The 24,331-nt window shown below is 41.8% G+C and overlaps 1 protein-coding gene across 3 annotated transcripts in view; it reads left to right on the forward strand.

The window, feature by feature from the left end:
* Nucleotides 1-24,331, forward strand: part of CDK19 (cyclin dependent kinase 19) — a 224,938-nt gene that overhangs the window by 83,816 nt on the left and 116,791 nt on the right. For 2 of the 3 annotated variants that reach the window (XM_083176899.1, XM_083176900.1), the window contains one exon: nucleotides 2,768-2,908. The exons of the other annotated variant lie outside the window; for it this stretch is intronic. In XM_083176899.1, coding sequence (XP_083033025.1) covers nucleotides 2,768-2,908 — 141 coding nt within the window. The remainder of the gene's footprint in view (nucleotides 1-2,767; nucleotides 2,909-24,331) is intronic. 3 annotated transcript variants of the gene reach the window in all.

Below are 24,331 nucleotides of genomic sequence, written 5' to 3' on the forward strand. Positions count from 1 at the left end.
CACGGGAGAAATTTATTTGAATCAATTATATATTTAGGGTGAGTTCAGCCCTCTGGCCCCTCCAAAGTGCAGTACTGGTCCATAGTAAGCAGCCGGGAAGGTTTTAGCTATGACAAACCAGGAGGTGTTGCAGAGTTTCCACACATAGGGCGGGATGTTATAACATCCGCGGCCCCCCTTCGCCGGACATCGCATTTTTAATAACGGCATATGCTATAACATATGCCGTTATTCATGCAAGGGACAGCTCTTGCGGTAAGAGCTGTCACTTGCGATGCGGTGCCGGCACTGGACTTCCGGGTCTGTGACCCGGGAGTCCATCTGCGCATGCGCAGACCCCGGCGCCGGCCGCAGGGCACGCTGGGAGGGATCCGTGACGGATCCCTCAAACAGCGCTGCGGTAAGAAGCCCATAGGCTTCTGCAGGGATTCGCCAGCTTTAGCTGGCGATTCCCTCCGCAGCGCTGACACTGCGGAGGCGCCATATAGCATATAGAAATGCGGTAGAAACCCCGAAAACGGGGTTTTTACCGCATTTCTGCTATATAGCATCCCGCCCATACTCATAAGTACAGTAATCGTACCAGGGGATGTTTGAGCCTATTTGTTTCAGCAACACGGTATGAAGAGTCAGTAGCTGATGGAGATAGAAATGCTTATACCCTAGGAGTTGCAAAGTAAGCCCATTCAGGTTTCCAAGGATTAGAGTATTCTTCCCCGCAGTCTGTATCAGCTGTGTGAGTAAGGTTATCCTGCCACACCTCAGTGCTGCAAAGCCATGTAGTGCAAATATTTGTGCTATGCACCTACTATGATTACATTACATTTATAGTGGAACAAATATTTAATTGCTGTATTGCAAGACAATTGCTGTGACAGTAAAAGAGTGGCAAGACAATTGCTATAACAGTGAAAGAGTTAATCTCCCACTACTGCATTAGCGGAGTGAAAGGTTTGTTCTGTGCAATACTCCAACCTATACATTGGTTACAATTGTTACTACTAATAATAATGATAATGATGTTGAACAAGCCAATAATTAATAAAACAAAAAAGTGAATGAAAAAAAAAAAAAAGAAATGACAAAAAAGAACTACATACTTACTACTCCTAGCTGAAATCCCAACCTTTAGGGGTATTCAATGCTGCAGCGAGCGGCCGGCAAGGGGGTTAAACAGCGAGGATTGCAGTAAACCAGCGATCCTCGCTGTTTAACCCCCGCGCTGGCCGCTCGCTCTATTCAACGTTCTGGGGAAATCCTCGCTGTCACAGGATGGCGAGAATTCCCCAAAACAGCGAGACCCGTGGCTGCTGCAGAAAACTTGCTGTTTTTAGCCGCAAGTCTCGCTGCTTCTGGAGCCGCATCAGCCAATTCTCCCTCGCTCAAAAAACGGAGCGAGGGGGAATTGGCGTATGCGGAGGGTGTGTTGAATACTGTCAGGGTGAGTGGTGACAGCGAGCAGGAAGCCCTGCTCGCTGTCACCACTCGCAAACATCATTGAATACCTGCCTTTGTATTTCTATTACCTTGCTCCAAACCCCTATTACAGATAACACTGAGTAACAGTTAATCTGTTGCTAGGGAATTGTGAGTCGATATTGATTTATTTTGCACTCCTAATCATGTACTGTATATGGCATGCTTTTTTTATTAGGTTTTAGTTTTTGAGCTATGCATATGTCGTTAGTGAGGAGGTAGGAATGTGTTATGTATCTGAAATGTGACTACGTTATCACAAACAAAACAAATTCTTGCTATTGGTGAAAGGAAAAAAAGCAAAACAAAGTTGATTCTGTTATGTAAAGGGCCCTCGATTATTAGTGTAAAATGTAATAGGATGAGAGATTCAGAAAGTGAGAGATTTGGTAAGAAATCTCTAGGTTTTTTAAAGCGGCAATCATATACACTGCAAAATCAAACTGGTTTTTCAGTGTTAATGATTGCCTCTTTAAAAAAAACTGGAGATTTCTTACCAAAAATCTCACTTTCTGAATTTCTCATCCTAGTAAATATCCCCCTTAAGGTACTTCAAATGGAGAAAATAATCAAATTTTATAATTTTCCATTCATTTGAAAACTAAAGCCAATTTAGCTATAGTGAAATTATTATGAAAAAACACTGGGGAACAAAAAACATTTTTTTTTTTCTTACCATGGACTTAGGATTGGTTTGTGACTATTTGCAGGTGCTATTTTCACATCAGATGTCCACTATAGCTGAATTGATGCCAGTTTTCAAAAATGCTAAAATTCAAATATGGGAGGGAAAGAGGGTTGTCTTAAGCACTGAAACACAACTTGGATGTGAATTGTAACCAAAAAATGATTATAGCTTGGTTGATTAATTATACCTGGCTAAAGGACCCCTGAAGTCACAACCATGTCACAAATGACAACAGGGGGTGGAGCAAAGTCAGAACATGGGAGCCCAAATGTACCGTAGAGGAGTGCAACACCTGGTTACTATAAACAGTAGACGTGACGTGAATAATGACAGTGCAAGCTCACTAGCCTTGCTCCTTCCTCTTCTGTCACATGTCCTGTGTTTGTAAAGTTAGAGGTCCTTTAGCCCAATACACTTTTGGCAACTACCATTAGAGCTCAGAAAAAGGAGAAGAAAGAGAAGACACAGTGATGCAGCACTCACACTCACCCTATGTGTACAAATTCAGCCATTGACCGTACTGCATGTCATGGCCTACATACACATAGCAATAAAAAAAAAAAAACATTAAAAAAATAACATTTTTATGTTTCTTATTTCTAGCACATCATCAAGTTTCATCGTGCCTCAAAAGCAAATAAAAAGCCAATGCAGCTGCCTCGATCAATGGTCAAGTCTTTGCTTTACCAGATTCTGGATGGAATCCATTATCTGCATGCAAACTGGGTACTTCATCGAGATCTGGTATGCATTTAGAATAAATTAAGTAATAAATGATGCCCTATGGATGGATGTGGGATATTGCATGGAAAAAAAAGATCGGTACGCTATGGGGTGAAAACAGAATAGTAGGTAGAAATCAGTCATGTGTGGTGCATATTGTAATATATAATTTGAAAAACACAATTTATTTTAGTAGTCACTTTTAGATTTAACATCAGGCTCCTTTTCTACAGTGATTATATGATAAAATCATTGACATAATGAAAAAATCATTATAATCATTATAACATTGTGTCAATGCATAATGTTGGAAGCTGTACCTTCCTATATAACTAATTTACAACTACGTGATTCGGTTTACTAATGCTTAAAATCTTCTGTAAAACATTAGGTAAAGCTCTCCACCTTATGTATGTTTTTTGCTTCATTACAAACGCAAAAACTTTACATGTACACATGAAGGAATAAAGCACCTTTCAGCATCAGTGGTTAATTCATCACCAGCCAATCACAAGAGGTACGATACAAACTCATTGTCCCCTTAATTGTGCATTTGCACAAGTGCTTAATCCCCTATAGGTATTACACCTTTCTCACACACAAACGTCCCAGTCTAATTGTGCTTTCAATTGCATGAACACACCCTTACTGTGCTCAGCCAAACCACTACAATGGTGGGCTTGTCACTATATTTGTTTGCACACTAACAGTAATCTGTGCAAGTGGGGAATCTCAAATCAATTGGGTAGGATGTAACACATGTGCAGTAGCAAGTGCAGTTACACAAAAAATGGTGGTTTCAGGAAAAATATCTGGAAATGCATTGCCAATTAATGTCCCTGCTATAAATATAATCTCTGAGCACCAGGCAGTATCCTCCTGATGAAGTCCAGACATTCTGAGAGACAGAACGTGTTGAGATTCTTGAACTCTGCACTAGTACTTTTTCTCCATCTTTTCCATTGAATGTTAAATACCCATTGATTTGTAGAGTATGGAAGTAGAAAGGAACAGAAGGGCTTCCAGTGAAACTTCTGGGTGCACCCTGGTACCTGTTTGGTCCTGAAGGAGGTCTACTTCTGCTTTCATAAAGACCCATGTTGATATATAGATATATTCAAATAATACAGGGCACTCGCCGTTTTCAAGCAGTTACCGTGATCCTTTAATTGTAAAAAGTACCATAGTGCTATGGTACTTTTTACAATTAAAGGATCACTACAATTACAATTAAAGGCTGCAATCCCTCATTGGACCTTATTTATGGCATCTAATCTCCACCGCAGAAAACAGCAACACCAGAGGCTTTGGACAGAAAGAGGGATGGATCTCTGTTGGAGAGTGTGGGCTCGCGGCATGACCCCCTCCATCATCATTTTGTCTCCCCCTCCCTGCGCTGCTAGATGCCATGCAAAACAGCACCTATTAAGTGATCACCGACTGCTTTGCACAACAGAGCAGCAGTAATCACTGGCTCTCCCAAATATTCCCCCCTTTAATGAAAACTGGGGCTGGCGGGTGGGATATCGGAACAGTGTCCAAATAATTAGACTGTCCTGCTGTAATTGTCCTGCTGTAACTGTAATAGATAGTTGGGAGGTATGCACACCCTCCTGTCAACATACACCCCTGCACCTTACACCATCCTTTGATTTCTCACCTCTGCACAAAACCTCGTACTTCCATCTTGCACGCCTGCACCTCACTTCATCTTTCATCTCTCGCCCTTGCACCTTACTTCATTGTTTCACCTGTCAGCACTGTACCTCCATCCCCCCTATTTCTTTACCACAGTAAAGTACGACACCCAGCAGCCTGTATTTACTGTAGCTGCCAACTTCCAGTTCCAGCAGTTCTGACCGGTGGGTCGTGAAGAGATGATTTGGAGAGCATATGTAAAAAAGGCGTCCCTCCCTTTTTACTGCCTTTATCATATCACATAAAATATAAGCAGGAGTCCAAGAGCAAGGAGATGTCTTGGATAGGCAGTGCTCAATATGCGAGTGAGCAGCCTTGGCTGTCAGATTTGTATGCAGACACAGTTGAGTCCAGATAACACACTCTGCAACTGGTGCTACACTGGGGAACAGGTGTCACTCTTATGGTAGGGGCAACTCTTGTGGTAGGGGTAAAACTACTATTATTGGTGCTGTGGGGATATAGTGTGGACAAAGGTAAGCAGATGTACCGAGCAGTGGTATTTGCTGCATGTAAATATGAAGAGTGCTGGCTAGAGAAGAAAACTGTGCCCCTCTCCCAAGGCAATCCCGGATAGCAGTTACCGCCAGCCCCATCAGTTTGACGACAGTACGCACCAGCGACACCACTGTTCAATCCTCCCCTGTCAGCTCCACTAGTTGTGGGACCTTTATCGAGACCACTTATTAGCCTTCATAGAATCAACAGAGCAAACAGTACCAAGTCAGATATATTTATACCCAAACATTAGCATTGTTAAACCCACCCACGATGGGTCACCATTGGAAGTGACATCTTAAATAATACTCAATTATCTTAGTCTCCATTTTCTATATCAAACTATCACAGGTTACCTATCTACACAATTGCGTGTGTGGCAACCTTTATCTTACCATATTGGAATTACTCCACTCAGAACAAAGTCAAAACCATTGGACTAGTCAATATAAGGTCACTTCCTGTTCTGGCAGTCGACCGCACACCTACTATTGCCTGCTGAAGGTGGATGCCAGTGTTTGTTGTTCGAAATATGCAATTATATGGGAGTATTGTTATTTAAGGATAAATCCCTATTATTATTCTAGTTTTACCCAAGCTGGTTGTAAGACAAAAGCTCATAACAATATACACATTTTTTTTTTTTTTTTTACATGCACCTCTTCTACTTCATGGACATATAAGTATGAAGATCTGACAAAACTTAAGTCTTTCAAGTGTTTTATTTTTGCAAAGAGCACTTTGCACTGGAAGGAGCTGTTAGAGAGAATTACATTCATTAAGTCCTTTTGGAGCACCTGTGACCTGGTTGTGAATCCTCCTTGCCTCATATTTCAAAACTATAAAGGTGCCCACACACTAGATGTTTTTTTTTGGTGATGAGCCAATTTCCGACCAATCGGCTGAAAAATCAACTGCTTTTTACCGCTAATTGGCCACAAATTGTCTGATATCGGTCGGATGCGTGTTCCCGCAGATCTTTTGCTAAATCTTCTGATCTTACGTGCTGCATGAAAGAATAGAAGATTTAACAAAAGATCCATAGGAACACACATGGGATCTTAAGAGAAATCTTTAGTAAAGATGTGCGCTTGCCTGAAATATTTTGTCCAGGAAGGACAGAAGATTTCAAGGCTAATTTATGTGCACATTTTAAGATTGCAGATTTTTTAGTGTGTGGGCACCTTCAGAGTCTGACACAACCTCTTAGCAAAGGTTGTACTCAATCAATTATCCTATATCTTAAGGTAAATACTTGATACCCTGTTTCAAAAAAATGTATAGCCACAGGCTTGTCGGATCAACCAGTATGCCAAATATATTGAGAATCTGTGTTGCTTTATTCATTGTCCGAATGTCCATATCATCTTCTCTTCTTCCAGTCATGATTCTTAAATGCTGGGTCAGTACACACAATCCGAAATTATTTCTTAAATTCTTATCACATTTCGTGCCTATGACAATCCGGTCATTGGCATTAGCCATATGTAATATTTCAGTATTAAAGCGTTTCTTTGCTCTGGTGAGGCCTCTCCTTATAAGCATTATAAATTCTTTAAAGCGTCTACAACAATCTCCCGTGATAGGACCATTTTTTTTATATAGTAGTGGGGCTATAATGATGCATTTAGCAGAGAATCTCTTCGTTAGGCTCTGCCACCACAGTGGGTACCATTGTTTCACTGTATTTATTTCCATCATTCTGTCCACTTTACTAGGAAGTGCACAGAATGTGGGAGGAGTTCCAACTACAATCCACCATTTCTACCTTCAAAGGAAGAGTGATGGTTTTAAAATTTAACAAAAATCAGTATCAGATTCGTAACAGCTTCTCAGATCCAGATGGGTGAATTATATACATAAGCTTCTGTTTATGTACCGACAGGTTCCAATATAGAATTTTTAACTGACTTCTATGCTTGTTTTCTAAATTGGACAGAAGAGAATATTATTTTTGGTGAGGACATTCTTCAATCTCATTGACTCGATGCAAGTCAGTGCATCCAGGTAGGGACCAGAGAGCGCCACCCTCCTTAAGTATATTGACTAATGCTTTATGGCTCTATATCCCCTAGAGAAGACTGTATCATCTCACAAGTCAACATTTTTTGTTGTTGTCAATGTCGACACCTGAGTATGTGGACCCCCAAATGGAGGTATAGCATGAAAAAGTCCCAGAAAAATGGGAAAGTAATGAAAAACTCATATAGCACTTTTCATGTGTTGGCCATTGCCATGTCGGTCTTTTGTCAATGTCAACCTTTTATCAAAGTTGACCTAGTGCATGTTGACTTAGACATTGTTTGTAAGCCATCCAGATATCCCCCTAGAGATGCATATATACTACATCCAAAGAATACACATTCTACTCTTACCCCCACCACTCTCCTCACATTCATTTTTGATTGATTTTCACCTTTAGTTTCTCCAGACTGGAAAATTCTGGCATAGAATTTAACATAATTGTAGGCAATGTCTTCACCTGATATAACCTTACCTTCTCCTTGCCCCTCTTCCCACTTCCTATAATTGGAGATTTCTTGTCTATTTAGAAAATTCAGCTGATTGTCAGCGTACTTGGAGAGGGTATTTCTTACCTTTTTTTATGACAATCTAGACCATATTAATGAAATCTGTTTATTTTGGGTAGCCTCTAAGCCAATTATTTGTGGCCAAATACTCAAATATGTGATGATGTGAGGAAGTGCAATTTTTTGGTCTTTCTAATCAGTAAGGCATCTTATGAGGCTGCCAATATATTGTGTGATACATTGTGCTATGAATGGGCTTAATTTACTGTAGACCAAATTAAGGGGACGATTCTGGATCACACACAGTAATCCTAATTTGGCCTCTGCCCTGATGTTTGGGGTTTGCGCATGTGCAAACTCAGATGGCGAATGACTGTGGCGAGTTACGTACTCACCGGGCAGATCGCAGAAGGGAGGGGGATGGCAGTGGCGGCACTGGACCATGGGTACGCGGGCAGGCCGCTCACCCTGTCTTCATTCGAGGTGACCGCAAAAAAAAAGTCAGTTCAGACTAAAGGCAGGAGAAATCATTTGATGGTCGGCGACCAACAACTTATTTCACCTGCAGCAGAGGCATGCAAGGGGATGTGTCTTTGGTACACATCCCCTTCCATGGTTGCAAATGGGAAACGGCGGCAGGCAGAATTTTGGCATGGCGGGCTCTCTGGCACTCGGTAAACTGCGATCTTCACAGCTTACCGAGTCAGCCAGAATCAGGCCCTTAATTCAATATTATTCCGCCCTTTTTCATATCATTAAATCAATAACGGTCTCCTCTCCATGTGAAATGTACATAAATGCCAGCCAGCTCAAGAGCATTTCTCCATTATTATCTGGCCTCCCTACAGATGAGGAGTTTCTCACAGCACCAGTCGAAAATGGACCTTCTTTTTTATTTAAGTCCTTCAAGATGGGCAACTCACGCCACTAGTCAGCAAGAGCTGTCAAGCTTGTAGACCGTCAGCTGCAGCTGATAAAAAGACAATGTTATCCCAGTAGATTCAGAGGCAGGCTATTTCTTTAGCATTTCTATGGCAATTGAATTGGATTCAATGTTCATTAGATGTAGAGGACCGAGCTGAGAAGTTATTTTTTATTTGGCTCCCCTATTTTCTTTATTTTACCTGTTCAGCCCACTTCATTAAGGGATGGCTACTCACCTAGGAAGTGGTCTGCAGGGAATCTCTGGTGGGGCATCTGTATTATTGAGGACATGGCTTAAACCCCCTAGTTTGTGTTTTATAAGGGAAAGTGTACAATGTAATTTTGGTACTCTTTACCTAGAACGGCGCCCATCGCGGGCATCGCATGTACATCTCATGCCATTATAATCGCATCGCTTGCGACCGACGCGATTACCGCGATTTTACATAGGGAACAATGTTAAATGGCCCAATTGACCCGATTTTACATAGGGAACAATGTTAAATGGCCCACAGAGCCCAAATAGCCACCCTCAAGTGTGAAATGCCCCCCCCCCCAATTGTTAACGCCACCCCACGATCAACGTCAACCCGAAGCGTGGCAAGCGCAGCGAGCCCGCGAGGGGCGGCGGTACGCGTCCTCCGACCTTTTCATACCCCCACTATCCACGTCGGCATGGAGTTGAGAATAGAAAGTGTGGCGAGCCCGAAGCGTGGCGAGCGTAGCGTGCCCCGCGAGGGGACGCGGATACCTGTGGAGCCCGCGAGGGGACGTAGATACCTGTGAAGGTATCCGCGTCCCCTCGCGGGGCTCGCTGCGCTCGCCGCGCTTCGGGCAAGGTGGCTCGCTGCGCTCGCCACACTTTATATTCTCAACTCCACGCCGACGTGGATAGTGGGGGTATGAAAAGGTCGGAGAACGCGTACCGCTGGCGCTCGCCACGCTTTGGGTTGACGTTGATCGTGGGGTGGCGTTAACAATTGGGGGGGCCATTTCACACTTGAGGGTGGCTATTTGGGCTCTGTGGGCCATTTAACATTGTTCCTTATGTAAAATCGGGTCAATTGGGCCATTTAACATTGTTCCCTAAGAAAAATCGCGGTAATAGCGTCGGTCGCATCGCATGCCATTTTTTGGTCACATGCGATGCGACCGACGCGATTTTTTACCTTGCGATGCCCAAGATCCAAATCTTGGGCGCCGTTCTAGGTAAAGAGTACCGTCATTTTTTTTACCTTTTGACGTAGCCTTTTAAATTCTTTCTATAACATTGGTGCTGAAAATAAACAGAAGAAAAACAGACGTTTCAGTTTTTAATACATATAACCAAACTACCTTACACAAAACGTGCTTACACATATTTTCTGGAATGAAATCATTTAATTTATAATGTTTTTACATTTTGCAATATTACAACCCCAATTTTGAGAAGAGGGCATTTTTCCATTGTGTGCATCATAATAAGAATCTTATTTTTGGACTACTATGTCGTGCTATCCGAGTTCAGGCATTGGGGTAGAACAATGAAGAATGGGCTGAGGAAGTTAGCAAGGAATTATTCCCACGGGAATGCAATTCTTAAACAAGTCTCTACAGAATACATTTACATGTTTATATTATGTGTAAGAATATTGTTTAATACTATGGACCTGAATCATAGTTGTACACAAAGCCAATAGTTTGCAATCAACTCTGATGGTGGGTCATACATCGTCTCACGCATTGCCCCCTAAGCCTCAGTCTGAGTGACAGCCGGACGCAGTTTGAGGACGGGGAGTTGTGGTGCTGGCCAGCATTCCTGAAAATGGGGACATGTCTAACCCCTTTAATGCTGATTTACTGGCCTCATTTACGGATCTGATGTTTTTCGCAGTTGATCCGATTTTGCATCCTCAGGCGAAGCTGTTGATCACAGAAGTATTCATTTATTTGCACATGATCCCTCCTGCAGCATTTTCATATTACATACAGCATGTGGGTCTTTGTACATTTTGTACAATTTTGAATCAGACCCCATATTGTTAAAGAAAAGATCAATATATGATAGCGGAATATACATTTATAATGTTAGCTTTGTACTTTTGTAAAGAGTCCATTGAAGCACAAAAGTCTTCCTGTTTGAAGTATCTCTGGTATTATTTTTTTGCTGGTGGTGTACTCTCTGGGAATGTCAGAGATGTCTCCCACACGCCCGCGATAGTAGAACAGACCCCTCTATCTCACCTGCCGCCATCCACATAGAATATTTAAAAATTTGCAAGTATGGCTTAAGTAGCATTTTATGTGCAAGTAAAATGAATTCAAACAGATATGCAGTGGTGGATTTTCCATTAGGCATGTGAGGCAAATGCCTAGGAAAGACACTTGCTGGGGGTGACATCCATTGCATGAGAGACCTGCTAGGTCAGTAAATTGTGGTGGTGGACTGGGGGTGACGTTAGTGTTGGAATTGGGTAGCCCTAACATGAGAATGGAAGTGACGTGATGGGGCAACCAATAATGTTGTGCCTAGGGGCGACTTGATCTAAATTTAAAACTGCTTATGCAACAGTGATAATCAGATTGGTGTATACCTGTACACACTGTGCAATTTCTAGCTCAGTCTCTATTTTCTTCAACAGGATCAAGTGGTTGGGACCAAGACACAGAGCACACCAGATATGAAACATACCATTGCAGGAGGCTAATATGCCTGCATACACACATACTGTATACAATTATCCACTGATCGGTCCTATAATTATACAGTGTGTACCTGGCTTTAATCCTACTTTATATTTGGCAAGTACAGCCAAAACACCTCTCATCAGCGGGTACAAAAACCACCATATTGCTCATTGAACATAAAAGGTGACATGTAATAGGGTGCAAATCGCACGTTTTCTGAAAACTGCACATGCAGAAAAGTGTGAATTGCTGTAAAATTCGTACGTTTTGACCTGTCTAAAAAAATTGCACATTCAAAATCGCATCCAGATGTTTTCTCATAGAAAACATCAAAATCGCAAATGTAATAGGGCAGGGCTGAGCAATAAGCGGCCCTCCAGCTGTTGATAAACGACACATTCCAGCATGCTTTGCCTTAGTTTTGCTATTTGGCCATGCTTAAACTGATGCTGGGATGTGTAGTTCATCAACAGCTGGAGGGCCGCTTATTGCCCAGCCCTGTAATAGGGTGAGATCTGTGCATGATTCTGTCAATAAAAGTGTTCTAAAGTTTCTTTTTTTTTTAAATGGCGTGTGGTACCCCCCCCCCCCCAAGCATAACCAGCCCCTCCTCCGATTCCCATTGACCACCTGAGCCAGAGCCGGCCCTAGCCTAAATGATGCCCTAGGCAAGATTTTAGCTGGTGCCCCCTAGCACCGCCACTAGTTCCGCCTCTGACCCTGCTACCCTTTCCCAGCGCCATCAACCCTCATCATAGCAGTCATCATTTTGGTGCACTTACCCACAATATTTTAAATAGAAACAGCCCAAACAGGGGTGTGTTCTTGCTGAGAAGGGGCATGGCCACACAATAGTACACCCAATTCAAATTATGCCACACAGTAGTGCAACTTTATTCACATTATATCATGCGATGGTGTCCCTTATTCACGTTACATCACACCGTAGTACCCCTTTACCTTATGTACATTACTCCTCACATTATTCACATTATGAGAAAATATTGTATTTAAGCAACTCCATGGCCACACTGTAAACCAGCACAAAGTAGTGTGTGCTGGGCAGAGGAGAAGAGCTGCAGCTGCTGCTGTCACTTAAGGGGAGGGGGCCTGGGGCCCCCACTGGGTCCTTCCATCAGACTTTGGCCTGGGTAATTTGTACCCCCTACCCCTTTCTCTCGGCAACCCTGATAATACCACACAGTAATGCCCCTTACACATGACACACATTATTAATGTCCTTATAACCATAATGCCCCTTACACATTATGCCAACCTTTATTAATGCCCTTCATACACATAATGACACACATAATGCCCCTTACACATATGTTGCACATTATTAATGCCCTTATACACATGACACACATAATGCCTGTTACACATATGTCACACTTTATTAATGCATTTATACATGACACACATAATGCCCCCACATATGCCGAACACTATTGCACAACCAACCCACCCGCAGACAGCACTCGCACAGCCGCTAACACTGTGACTTCTGCCTTTGCTTGGATACAGATGATTCCTCATACATCTTGACTCAATAGGCCATGCAGCTCCTGGCCAGTTCTGCTAACGTTGGGTGCCTTTTTTGCTGAAAATTCGTCTTACTTGCATTGTTATGACCAGCACACACAAGGAGCTTCCGATGATTAAAATGATATGCGGCATGCCTATATTCTATGTGCGACTGTGGCTGTACCTGCATACAGAATGCTATGTTACAGTCATTTCCATGAATACACTATTTCATATGCAGATACAGCCTCACTCACACACAGAATTTAGGCATGCTGCATATCATTGTAATCAGCAGAAGCTGCTGGTGCCCCTGGGCTCTCCAAATGCCCTAGGCAATTGCCTAGTTTGCCTATGGCTAAGGCCGGCTCTGACCTGAGCTAAGCCCTGATTGGCTGTAGGCATCTTGATGGAAAGGCTTAGAGCCAACCAGGGCTCAGGGCTGAGCTGAGTCCTTGTGACGGAGGTCACTGGGAATCGGACTCCATACGAGTATATGAAGTGAGGGTTTGTGGGTGTATATTAAACTTTCACTGTTCTGTTTAATCCAATGGTGCCCACACACGCACCGATCCCGGCGGTGCTATGCTATGCGATGTGGTGCGCGCTCTCGCGGCACCTCATCGCACAGTGCAAAAAGTATGTGCTGCACATACTTTTTATACTAGCTTTCTATCGCATAGCATCGCATGCACATCGCATGCACAAGGCATACGATGCGATGTGTGCTAGTTAAGCACAGAACGCACGCCATGATCGATGCGTCTGTGGGCACCTTTAAAGAAATCCGCATACTCTACACATTCACATTACTAAAACCGCACTTGTCTAAAGAACTGAACATATCCGTTACTAAAAATCACCAGAAATCTCAAGAAAATTCTGACTTTGTCTAAAAAAACGCACCCTATTACATTTGTAAATTTCGGACGAAAATTGCAAAAGTGATGTGCGTTTTTTTTTTAGCTGTCTTAAAAATCACACCCTATTACATCCTGCCCACAGTATGTAATTTTATAGAAGTATAGGAACACTTGCATAAGTGTAAACCCAAAGCACAGAATCCTGACCAAAATTAAAATTGACACCCCCAAAAAAAACATTATTTAAAAAAACCTCACTTTTCATGTGATGACCATTTTCATGTCACCCTTTTCTTGTGTTGACCTTTCTTCAACATCGACCTGGTTCATGTTGACCTTTTGGGTAACTGTTGACCAAGTAACTGTCGACCTATGAATCAGACCCCAGAGCACAATGACCTCGGTCATGTTGTCGGTGTGTAGTTTGTTCTGACCGATAGATGCATCCTGCATGCATCTGAAAGATGGGAGTGCTGTGTCTGAGGGCACAGCATTGGATCAGAATAGCAACCATCTATTGCATGATTGAGCAGACCTCAGTGTACTCACTTGTACAATCTGCATGAGATCCAGATGAGATTTTGACTATATAGTCAAAATCTCACCTGGATCTCATGCAGATTGTATGGGTTTTATCCCAAGCGATCCAGATGCGTTCAAGATGCGCGCTCCCATATCTCAGCCAGAAAGTCTTGGCTGCCCTGTCTATATAGTGCAGATCTGCACTATATAGTATAAATTGTATGCATATAGTCTAAATTGTATGCAGATAGTCTGCATAAACTGAAGCTCACTTCAGATCCAGCCAGGCAGGTCCAGGAAGTCAGCGTCCAATGAAAAAAGCCCCTGAGTTCAGCACGCCTACAAAGCCACATGCTTTTGTACAAATGACCCGGGATGCAGTCAAAATCCCGACGGTCAAAATCCCGACAGGGTCAAAATCCCGAATGGGTCATAATACCGATAAGGACAAAATCCCGACATTTAAAATCCAGACAAGGACAAAATCCCTACATTTAAAATCCCAACAGGGTCAAAATACCGACATATAGAATGTACAGGTGAAACAGTCAACATGACTTTCCGTCGACAGGTCGCAAGTTCGACATGGGTTTTTTCACTGTTTTTTGACCCGACATGTGCCGACAGGCGGTATTTAATGCCCTACCATCCACTAGGGCGTGGTGGGAGAATAAAATAGTGTGCCAAGAAGAGAAGAATTGCGAGTGAAGCGAGCTATGGGAGGGGCTGCGAGGTGAACTCCAACTGTGTCCATGTCGACTGTGTCGACATTTGGGTAAAAAAACCTGTGAAAAAACCCATGTCGACCTCGCGACCTGTCGACGGAAAGTCATGTTGACTGTTTCACCTGTACATTTTATATGTCGGTATTTTGACCCTGTCGGGATTTTAAATGTCGGTATTTTGACCCTGTCGGGATTTTGTCCTTGTCGGGATTTTGTGACAATGGCCACAATGGCCATTGTCACAATGGCCGTAACCAGAATAAACAGCCTGCTTCTAAGCGAGATCCTGTTTCATCACAGGTGTGTGTCATTACTCTCAGATCAGCATTAGCAAAGTACAAAATAGCCTATGTATCCCATGCTCAGTACACACTTTAGCAACTGTAAAATATTCTGACTTTACTGGCAATTTGCTTTGATCCCACAACTAGCCAAATTGAATATACCCACAATGCAATCTTGCTAGGCTGAACGTTGTCACACTTTTTGGTGACATGTTTTATTGTTACTCCTGTACACACTAGAACAGCCTTCATGCCTGTCTGTTCTAGGGCATGGCTTGAAGGTGATGTTAAATCGATCCGACATATCATTTGTCTTCTAGTTTGCCGTACACACAGCAAGATAGGCACCAAATCGCTTTCGATATCTAGGTTACATGTGCAGCACCATTTTCCCAGGGATTGTTGAGCACTGTGCTGCTGATACTGGACTCCGGTGAGAGTACCGTATTAAAGAACAAATCTGCAGAGTGTGCTGTATATGCCTCTCTAGACCCATTAGATATGCTACTGCTTCCTTGACATGTGTTTTTGCTAACATTAAAAGCCATTTACTTAAAACTAGAGGGTTCCTCCTGCCTTTAAAAAGTAAAATTCTCATTTTTTCTTACATTCTGTAACATTACCGTTATTAAAAGAATTTGAAACTAGAAAACGTACAACAATTTGCTTTTTATTTACAGAGTAGATACAATTTGGATTAGCCTTTTCAGTATATCAGAAAAACTCCATTGCTGCTTCTAGTGACCATATATGTTCCATAAATAATGTCCTTTCAAAAGCTTGCATAAGTGGAAAGGAATTGTGTTTTCAGTTTACTTTGCATAATACAGCAATGCTATTAGTATTTGTTAGAAACATTGTGTGACATTTTCCTGTTTCTGAAACCGAGAATATAGAGGTTTTTTCCAGTACGACTTCCCTTCTTTCATAAGATGCCATTGTATTGTTGCTGCAACAAACACCGATTAGATAACAATCCTGCGTAGTTCTATTCAATTACTTATAATAAAAGTATATAATAGACACAAATCCTTTAAAAACACAATAGTGCATTTCCAAAATCTGCTGGTGGAAAATAAACCTTTAACTATGCAATTATCATGATGTAAACAAGTTCTAGTTAGTACAGTACTCTACTGCAGTAACTATAACAATTATTAGAATAATACAAAGATGATACAGTATAATTTATACGAAGATTACATTTTGTATTATTCAAATCATTTTTTGTGACAAATTCACATACAAAATATACTCCTTGTGTACATAAAACAATATATGGGTAGCAAGAAACAAAGTGCGCCCCTAATCGGAAGTATCCACCACCAAATATCCAAAAACAAACTGCAGAAATAGAAAACAAATTACTGTTCAGTTTAATAAAAAATTTAAAAAAGACAATAAAACATTTTTTCATCTATGTGGAGTCATTAATTCAATTCGGTCAATGCAAGGAATAAACCCAACGCGTTTTGTCGAAAACGACTTCCTCAGGGGTAACTTTCCGTAGGCAACTTAACCTTGAATATGAGTGTTTTACTCCAGCTGTCAAAACTTTCTGACGCGATGTGAAAAAGGTGTAAGAGTAGATCCTTTGAAGATCTTAATCTTGATGCATAACTGCATATAAAACATAATCAATTTCCATATAGGACCCTTTAAAAAAAGGAAAATCCTGACAGGATTCATGGGAACCGTTTCCTATAGTGTCAACTGGTTCCTGACACACATGCTACTGTAGTTCTTCAACAACGAGTGCTCCACACACTAGTCCGACCACCCACATCATCACCTCCCAGACAAGGCCTCCGCACAACATGTGATCAGTCATGAAGCACCCCTCCTAGTAAACATCCTTTAAATGGTGAGAAGTGTAGAAAGAGAACCATCCAAAGTATTCCAGGGCTGTGTCTGGCTTATGCTACCAAACATTGACCATTAAGGAGTTTGTGGTAAACAGTTCACCAAGTGTTGGGCAACATATCTCCATATCTGGGTCGCAGATTTTCTTATTATCGGGCAAATAATTTTTATAGTCAAAACTCTAAATTATATTTGAGTATAAAAAGTGAGGCAATGTGCCATATTCAATGCTGTGGCAAGTGGTCAGCGAGGGGGTTAAACAGCAAGGATCGCAGAAAACCAGCGATCCTCGCTGTTTAACCTTCTCACCGATCACTCACCCTATTCAAAATTCCGGGGGAATCCTTTCTGTCACAGGACGGCGAGGATTCCCCCAATCAGCGAGACTCATGGCTAATGCAGCAAACCCACTGCATTTAGTCAGGGGTCTCGCTGCTTTTGCAGCCGCATACGCTGATTCCCCCTCTCTCAAACAACTGAGCAAGGTGGAATCGGCGTATGAGGGGGGGGGGTCAGTTGAATACTGACAAGGCGAGTGGTGACACTGCTTGCCCACGGCATTGAATATACTCCAATGTGTTCCCTGCTGCATGTCACTCCTCTACTGAGGAGCTGAGCAAATACTGAAGTTGTACTAGTGGGACAAAGGTCCTTGTTACCTAGGCCTCTTAAATCCACAGACATATGGTTAAATATGAAATACAGAAATATGCAAATCACATTTTATTTGCGTATTTTCTGATTAACCATGGTTCAGTATACATCTTAATGCAATTCAAAATGTCACTGTATCTAAGGCCTGCAGTATAATACCGATAGTTTGAAATTTTTCTTTCAGTACATCTGTAGAACATTGCCTTTATCCAAATACACCTTAAATATAATTCCAACTGTACATATTTAAATGGAACAATCCTAGTTTTCCTTCCTAATTGGGCCAGAAGGTTGGGTGGTATATCCTATACACTGTTGCAGAGCAGTGGTGAGTGGATTTTGCATTCAAAAGCTGGTTTAATGTGAGGGGTGAGCCACGTCCATACCCCCCCCCCACCCCCCACCCCCGGGGGGAGGGGGGGCACAGATTTTGTATTTCCGACACTGGTGACTGCAGCAAATAACTATCCTTGCAAATTGCAAATTCTTAGAGATATGATTTATGATTAAAGGCAGTGGAAGGTATAACTTTAAACAAGACTTACCCACAGAATCTCAGAGGGTAGGTATCTATGACAATGTCAGATCTGTGATGACCCCTATATACTAATAATGTAGGGGGTTATTCTGGTTGTCTCGCAAGGCAAATAAATTAGAATAACCTCCATAGTCTCTTTTATCTTATGTATGTCATATTTAGCATATTAGTCATATTATTGCTTGTGTATCACTTTGTCAGTAAATCCTATTGGTAAACTAGTAAGGACTGTAAGAAAACATGTATTGCTGTCTGTTGTTAACGGAATAAAACAAAAGCTTATTACAGAGATCATCCCGGCAGAACTGATTCAAAGATCTGTGTGAATAAAATGTTTTGAAGCTAAAATTTTACAGCATTCATTGTATTTCTGTGGTGAGCACAGTATTTACACAGCTGGTGTCATGTAAACAGGCTGCTATTTTTTAATGTGGTAAATTATTAAAGCTCAGTTCAGTTTCCCCAGTGCACAGTGAAGAGCCCATTTAAGTGACTGTCTTAAATAAAGAAAATACTCTAGCGACCTTTCAGGAATTAAATTATTATTATTATGAAATCACTGTATAAGCATACACTGTTCTGGTGTCTACTACGCAATGCACATTCTGACCAGCAGCAGCTTCAGTAAGTGTAGCAGTGCATTAGGTGCAGCAGACAACAAAAATCACCTCAATTCTTATTGGCTACTTCTGAGATTTCTGTACAGGAGTCAATACGAATCAATCTGATTTTTACTAGCTGCTGCTAGTCAATTGCAATCGTTGCTTTGGCCCTATGCAATACATTTTTATCATCACACATGCTTTTGACAGAATTTGCCATTGCCTGTTCTACACACTTAATGGCCTATTTATAAACATTTGACTATTGTATTTGACCTCGGCTTGTTTCCTGACCATTCTCCTGCTTGATCCTTCGGTACCTGGCCTGTGTTATCCAGTGCATGATCTTGGCTTGCCTAGTGACCATTCTTCAGTTTCATCCTAGTGTACTGCGATCGGTGCTTTCCTGTGTATGACGCGGCCTGACCTTGGACTCCCTTTGCCTTATCCTTTGGTACCTGCTTTGTCCGTTCTCATCTCGACCTAGCTAGCCGACCCCGCTTCCATATTTCACCCTCGTTAGTACTTATACCAACTCACAAGGGAAACCTAACCAGGGGGCCGCGACCGACATGCCGGACTCTGCAGAAGCCCATATCCCGATTAATGGGGTCACTGGCAGAAAACCCCTCGGACTTGCAGGGGTGCCCTGGGTTGATGGTGAAGGACCAATTAAAGTTATTTATGTCCAATATAATAGTGAAATTATGGACAAACAGAAGTAAATTTTGTCCATTACCAAATAACTGATCCTAAGGATGAGATATAAACACAACCCCTGGAGGTAGACAGTTCCAAGCTGTCCTTTTAAAACTTTTGGAAACAAGTGAGCAGTTATTTGCAATAGCCCACAGGTTCCCAAACTTGGTCCTCAGGACTACAAACAGTGCATATTTTTTAGTTTCCTCAGTGAATCGCAAGTGAAATTACCCCTTCTGGATTTTCTTAAATGTGTGAGTGAGTAATGAATACACATGTGCTCTTGCTAGGTGACCGGGAAAACTTAAACTGTTGGGAGTACTATGCACCAAGATTGAGAACCAAAGCGCTACCCTATCTTTGGGTCTGTAGTCCTGGAAACCTCTGAAAAATGTTTTTTTAAATTAAATTTTTATTTATAATTTTCAAATTTAATCATACATACATACATATACAAACACATAAAAACATATAGAGGAGAGCTAGAATTTACATTTTTGTTTCTTGGTTGTACAGTTCGTTATGTCTTTATCATTTTTTATCCGGTCCCCGACACCGCCTCAATGACCACCGCAGTTGTCTTTATCATTTTTTCAGCTTTTTGTGCTTATATAAGGGGTTTTTCAAATGTCTTTATCATTTTTTATCCGGTCCCCGACACCGCCTCAATGACCACCGCAGTTGTCTTTCTAATATGCTTTTTGTGCTTATATAAGCGGTTTTTCAAAAAATTCCTTTGTGAGGTGCTATTTAAATATATAATCTAAATGTCTATTTAAGGCGTGTATATATTTGTCTACTTTTTTCTTAAGTGCTTACTGCTTTATAAAGTGCCTAAAGTACAAAAGAAGAAAGAGAAAGTAAGAAGTGTTTTACCTTATTACTAAAGTGCGTTAAATTCATACAATTACCATACGGCAGCATCTTCTACATTCTACTATATTCTAATTCTCTTCCCCATCTTTTTTAGACGTTCAGGTGCCATTGTGCAGCGTCGGGTCTCGGACACAACATTTTTACAACCATTACGCGCATTCCCCTCTATTACCATATCCCCCCCTCAGGTTAACAACTATATTCATGATGTATCACATCTGGGGTGAGATTTAATGGGATGAGAGATTCAGAAAGTGAGAGATTTGGTGAGAAATCTCCAGTTTTTTTAAAGTGGCAATCATTTACACTGCAAAACCAAACTGGTTTAGCAGTGCAAATGATTGCCGCTTTAAAAAAACTGGAGATTTCTTACCAAATCTCTCACTTTCTGAATCTCTCATCCTATTAAATCTCACCCCTGGTATCTACTATTTGTCATGGTCCAGTATCAGGTTTATAACATAAATTGTTTCACCGTTTGTTCCATATTAATTGGTGTTTGCCTTCCATCCCCCTTGTCACATATAAATATCTCTCATGGGCTATTGTTTCATCAACCAGTGCACCCCATGTGGCCACCTCTGGTCCCGCTTCTGCCATTCATTTCCTGGCAATACAAATTTTGGCCAGGGTGCACAGGTTGATAACAAACTGCCTTTCATATTTATTCATTGAGCCATCCTCTATTATTGCTAAAATACAGGCTTTAGGTGTACAGTTGTTGCGGGGAATACCCTTTGATATCATTATGCCAATGACCCCTGCCCAGAATCCAGCCACCTTTGGGCACGTCCAAAGTAAATGCCAAAAGGTCCCAGCAGGATCATTACATTTAGGGCAGTTCGCATTCACTCTACCACCAAATTTATACATGCGTTCTGGTGTCATGTATGTCCTATGCACCAAGTACAATTGGATTTGTTGGAACCTAACTTGATTAGTGGCAATTTTTACGCTAGCCAATGCTTTACTCCAGCCTAGTTCTGATATAGGTCCCATGTCATTTTCCCATTTACTTTTGACCTCACCTAGTACCTCCCTCTGTTTAATTTGCATTAAAGCTTTATAACAATATGAGGTTTCATGCCTCGCAGGAATTTTTTTTATTAATTTTTTTGTCATTGATTCGTGTATAACCGGCTGTCCACCATCAAGCTGCTTCTCCAACCCATGTCTTAGTTGAATGTATCTGAACAAAAAATTATTGGGTAATGCATATTCTGTCTTTAATGATTGAAATGAGTGTAACCCTGTATCGGTGTATATTTGGCCTATTTCTATTATACCTTTTTTCCCCCAACTTTTTTCCACTTGCAGTTCTTTTAGTTCTCTGAGGGGGTACAGGGGTGTTTCTCGATCCATGCCCTGACTTCCCAGGACCACCTCTGCCTGCCTCCATATCAAAATTCCCTGTCTTATTATTGGTGGCCATCTACGCTTTAAGTTACCACTCAAAAGTAGTTGCATAGGGGTGTGTCCCGGAGACACTAATCCGACAAGTTGTTCCACTAACTCATATTCCCCTCTCCTCTGAATCCAATTCTTAATTTGCATTAAATGGGATGCTAAATAATATATCCAAAAATCAGGTAAAGCCAACCCGCCCTCCCCTTTTCGTCTGGTCAAGACATATTTTCTAAGCCAAGCTCTTTTACTACCCCAGATCAATGTAGATATAAGACCATCAAGCAGTTGAAAAATTCTTCGGGGGAGGTATACCAGTGAATGTTTAATTATATATACTATTTTAGGTTGGAGAATCATTTCGACTAAATTAACCCTGCCTGTCATTGTCAAGGGTAACCTGCCCCATGGTCCTATCCTAGATTTAACATAGTCGATTTGGAGTACTAAATTAAGTGACTCGATCCTGGTTATCTCCCTCGAGACCCAAATACCCAAATATTGAAATTCGTCCACCCATTTCAATGGGGCATGAATTGCCCTTCTCTGGGCAGAAATACCACTCAGAGGAAGAATACAGGATTTGGCCCAATTAATACTGAGGCCTGAGTGGCCTCCAAATGTATCAATTATTTCCAAAGCTTCTGGGATTGTTTTATAATAATCCTGAATAAATAACAATATATCATCTGCATAAAGCGCAATTCGCTCTTCTTTTACCCCTATTTTTAGACCCTGGATTGCAGAGCTATTCCTAATTAGGCATGCCAATGGTTCTATGGCTATTGCAAATAGCCCCGGAGACAACGGGCATCCCTGTCTTGTGCCCCTCTCTATGTTGAATCTGGGTGAGGTAAAGCCGTTGACAGAGACCCTTGCCTCCAGGGCCATATACAGCATCTTAATCCAGTTGATAAACACCGGGCCTATCCCTGCCCATTCCAGAGCTTCCCAGAGAAATCCCCACTCAATGGAATCAAAGGCCTTGGCAGCGTCGAGGGAGATAACCGCCGAGTCTTCCTTGCTTTCTTGCGGAGTTTGCAAATGGTAATATAACCTTCTTAAGTTAGTTGTAGTTGACCTCCCCGGCATGAAGCCGGTTTGGTCCAAATGAATTATTTCATTTATTACCTGGTTAAGTGTTTTGGCCATTATCTTGGCCAGAATCTTAACATCGTTTGTCAAAAGTGAAATGGGCCGGTATGACTCAACCTTTCTTGGATCCTTACCCTTTTTTGGGAGGACTACAATCAGTGCTTCTGACATGGAGGCAGGCAGAGTCTGTCTCTCATATAGGTCGGCATATAGTTCCAGGAATTTTTGGGAGAAGAAATTCTTATGTCTTTTATATAATTCCTGCGGAATTCCGTCCATTCCCGGAGCTTTACCCCCAGAGATGTCCATTATTGCTAATTCTACCTCTATCAGCGTTATTGGGGCGTCAAGCATTTTTCTCGATTCGCTTGATAGTGTAGTATGCGCTATTTCTTTGAGAGATGTATGAGTTTCAGCGGGGGTATAATGCTGTTGTGTTGTATATAATTCTTTAAAGAACTGCCTAAACCTTTCAGCTATTTTAGGTGTTTGTGTAATTAATCCACCCGCCGTGTCCTCAATCTCTGTTATAGTACTCCTTGATCGTTCTGCTTTTACCAATCCAGCTAAACAGCTCCCTGGCCTGTCTCCCTCTGCATATCTAATATGTCCAGCAAATAGCTCTCTATACATTGTCTTGTCCCTTAAACACCTACGCCAGTCCTCTTGGGCTTTTACCCATGCTTTCTTATCTGCCTGAGTTTTCCCCTGCAGATATTGTTGTTCAAGTGCCGCGCAGGTTAATTCTAGTTGTTGTTCTTCTTTTTTATGGTTTATTTTTAATCTTGCTATCTCTTTTATAAACAGGCCTCTGAGATTAGCTTTAAATGTGTCCCAGATGATCTCTACTGGTGCTGAGCCCTGATTGATTTAAAAAAAATTCTGCCACTGAGGTCCTGCTGTTTCTCCGACTTTAAAATGAGTCAACCAGTTTGCATTTAGTTTCCAGGGGTTAAAACCTTTCTCCTCCCCTAGATCAACACTAATCTCAAGTGGGGAGTGGTCAGATATGCCTCTCGTCAGGTATTTCACACTCTGTATTCGGGGCATCCAGTCCCGTGTGATGAGAGCCATATCTATCCTTGAGAATGAGGAATGAGAGCTAGAGAAGCAGGAGAACTTCTGTTCTTCTGGATGTCTTGTCCTCCATGCATCCAGTAACCCCATTTCATTGATCAAATTTGGGAAACCATTACCCCTAATTTCACCAGGTTTATTTGTCATACCCTTCCTATCTAGTGCGGAGTCTAATATGTTATTAAAGTCCCCCATTATCACTACGGGCGTGCCAGGGGATAAGGCCATAAACTCAGCAGCTTTTTTCAGGACCTCATAGTTAAAGGGGGGCGGTATATATACTGACATAATCAAGAATTTGTGAGGGCCTTATTTACATTTGATAAAGACATACCTCCCTCCCGGATCAGTTTGCACTGACAGCAGGGAGAAGGGGATGCCCCTACGTACTAACACT

This window comes from Crinia signifera, chromosome 3 (assembly GCF_055691185.1).
Source record: "Crinia signifera chromosome 3, ASM5569118v1, whole genome shotgun sequence".
Taxonomy (NCBI): Eukaryota; Metazoa; Chordata; class Amphibia; order Anura; family Myobatrachidae; genus Crinia; species Crinia signifera.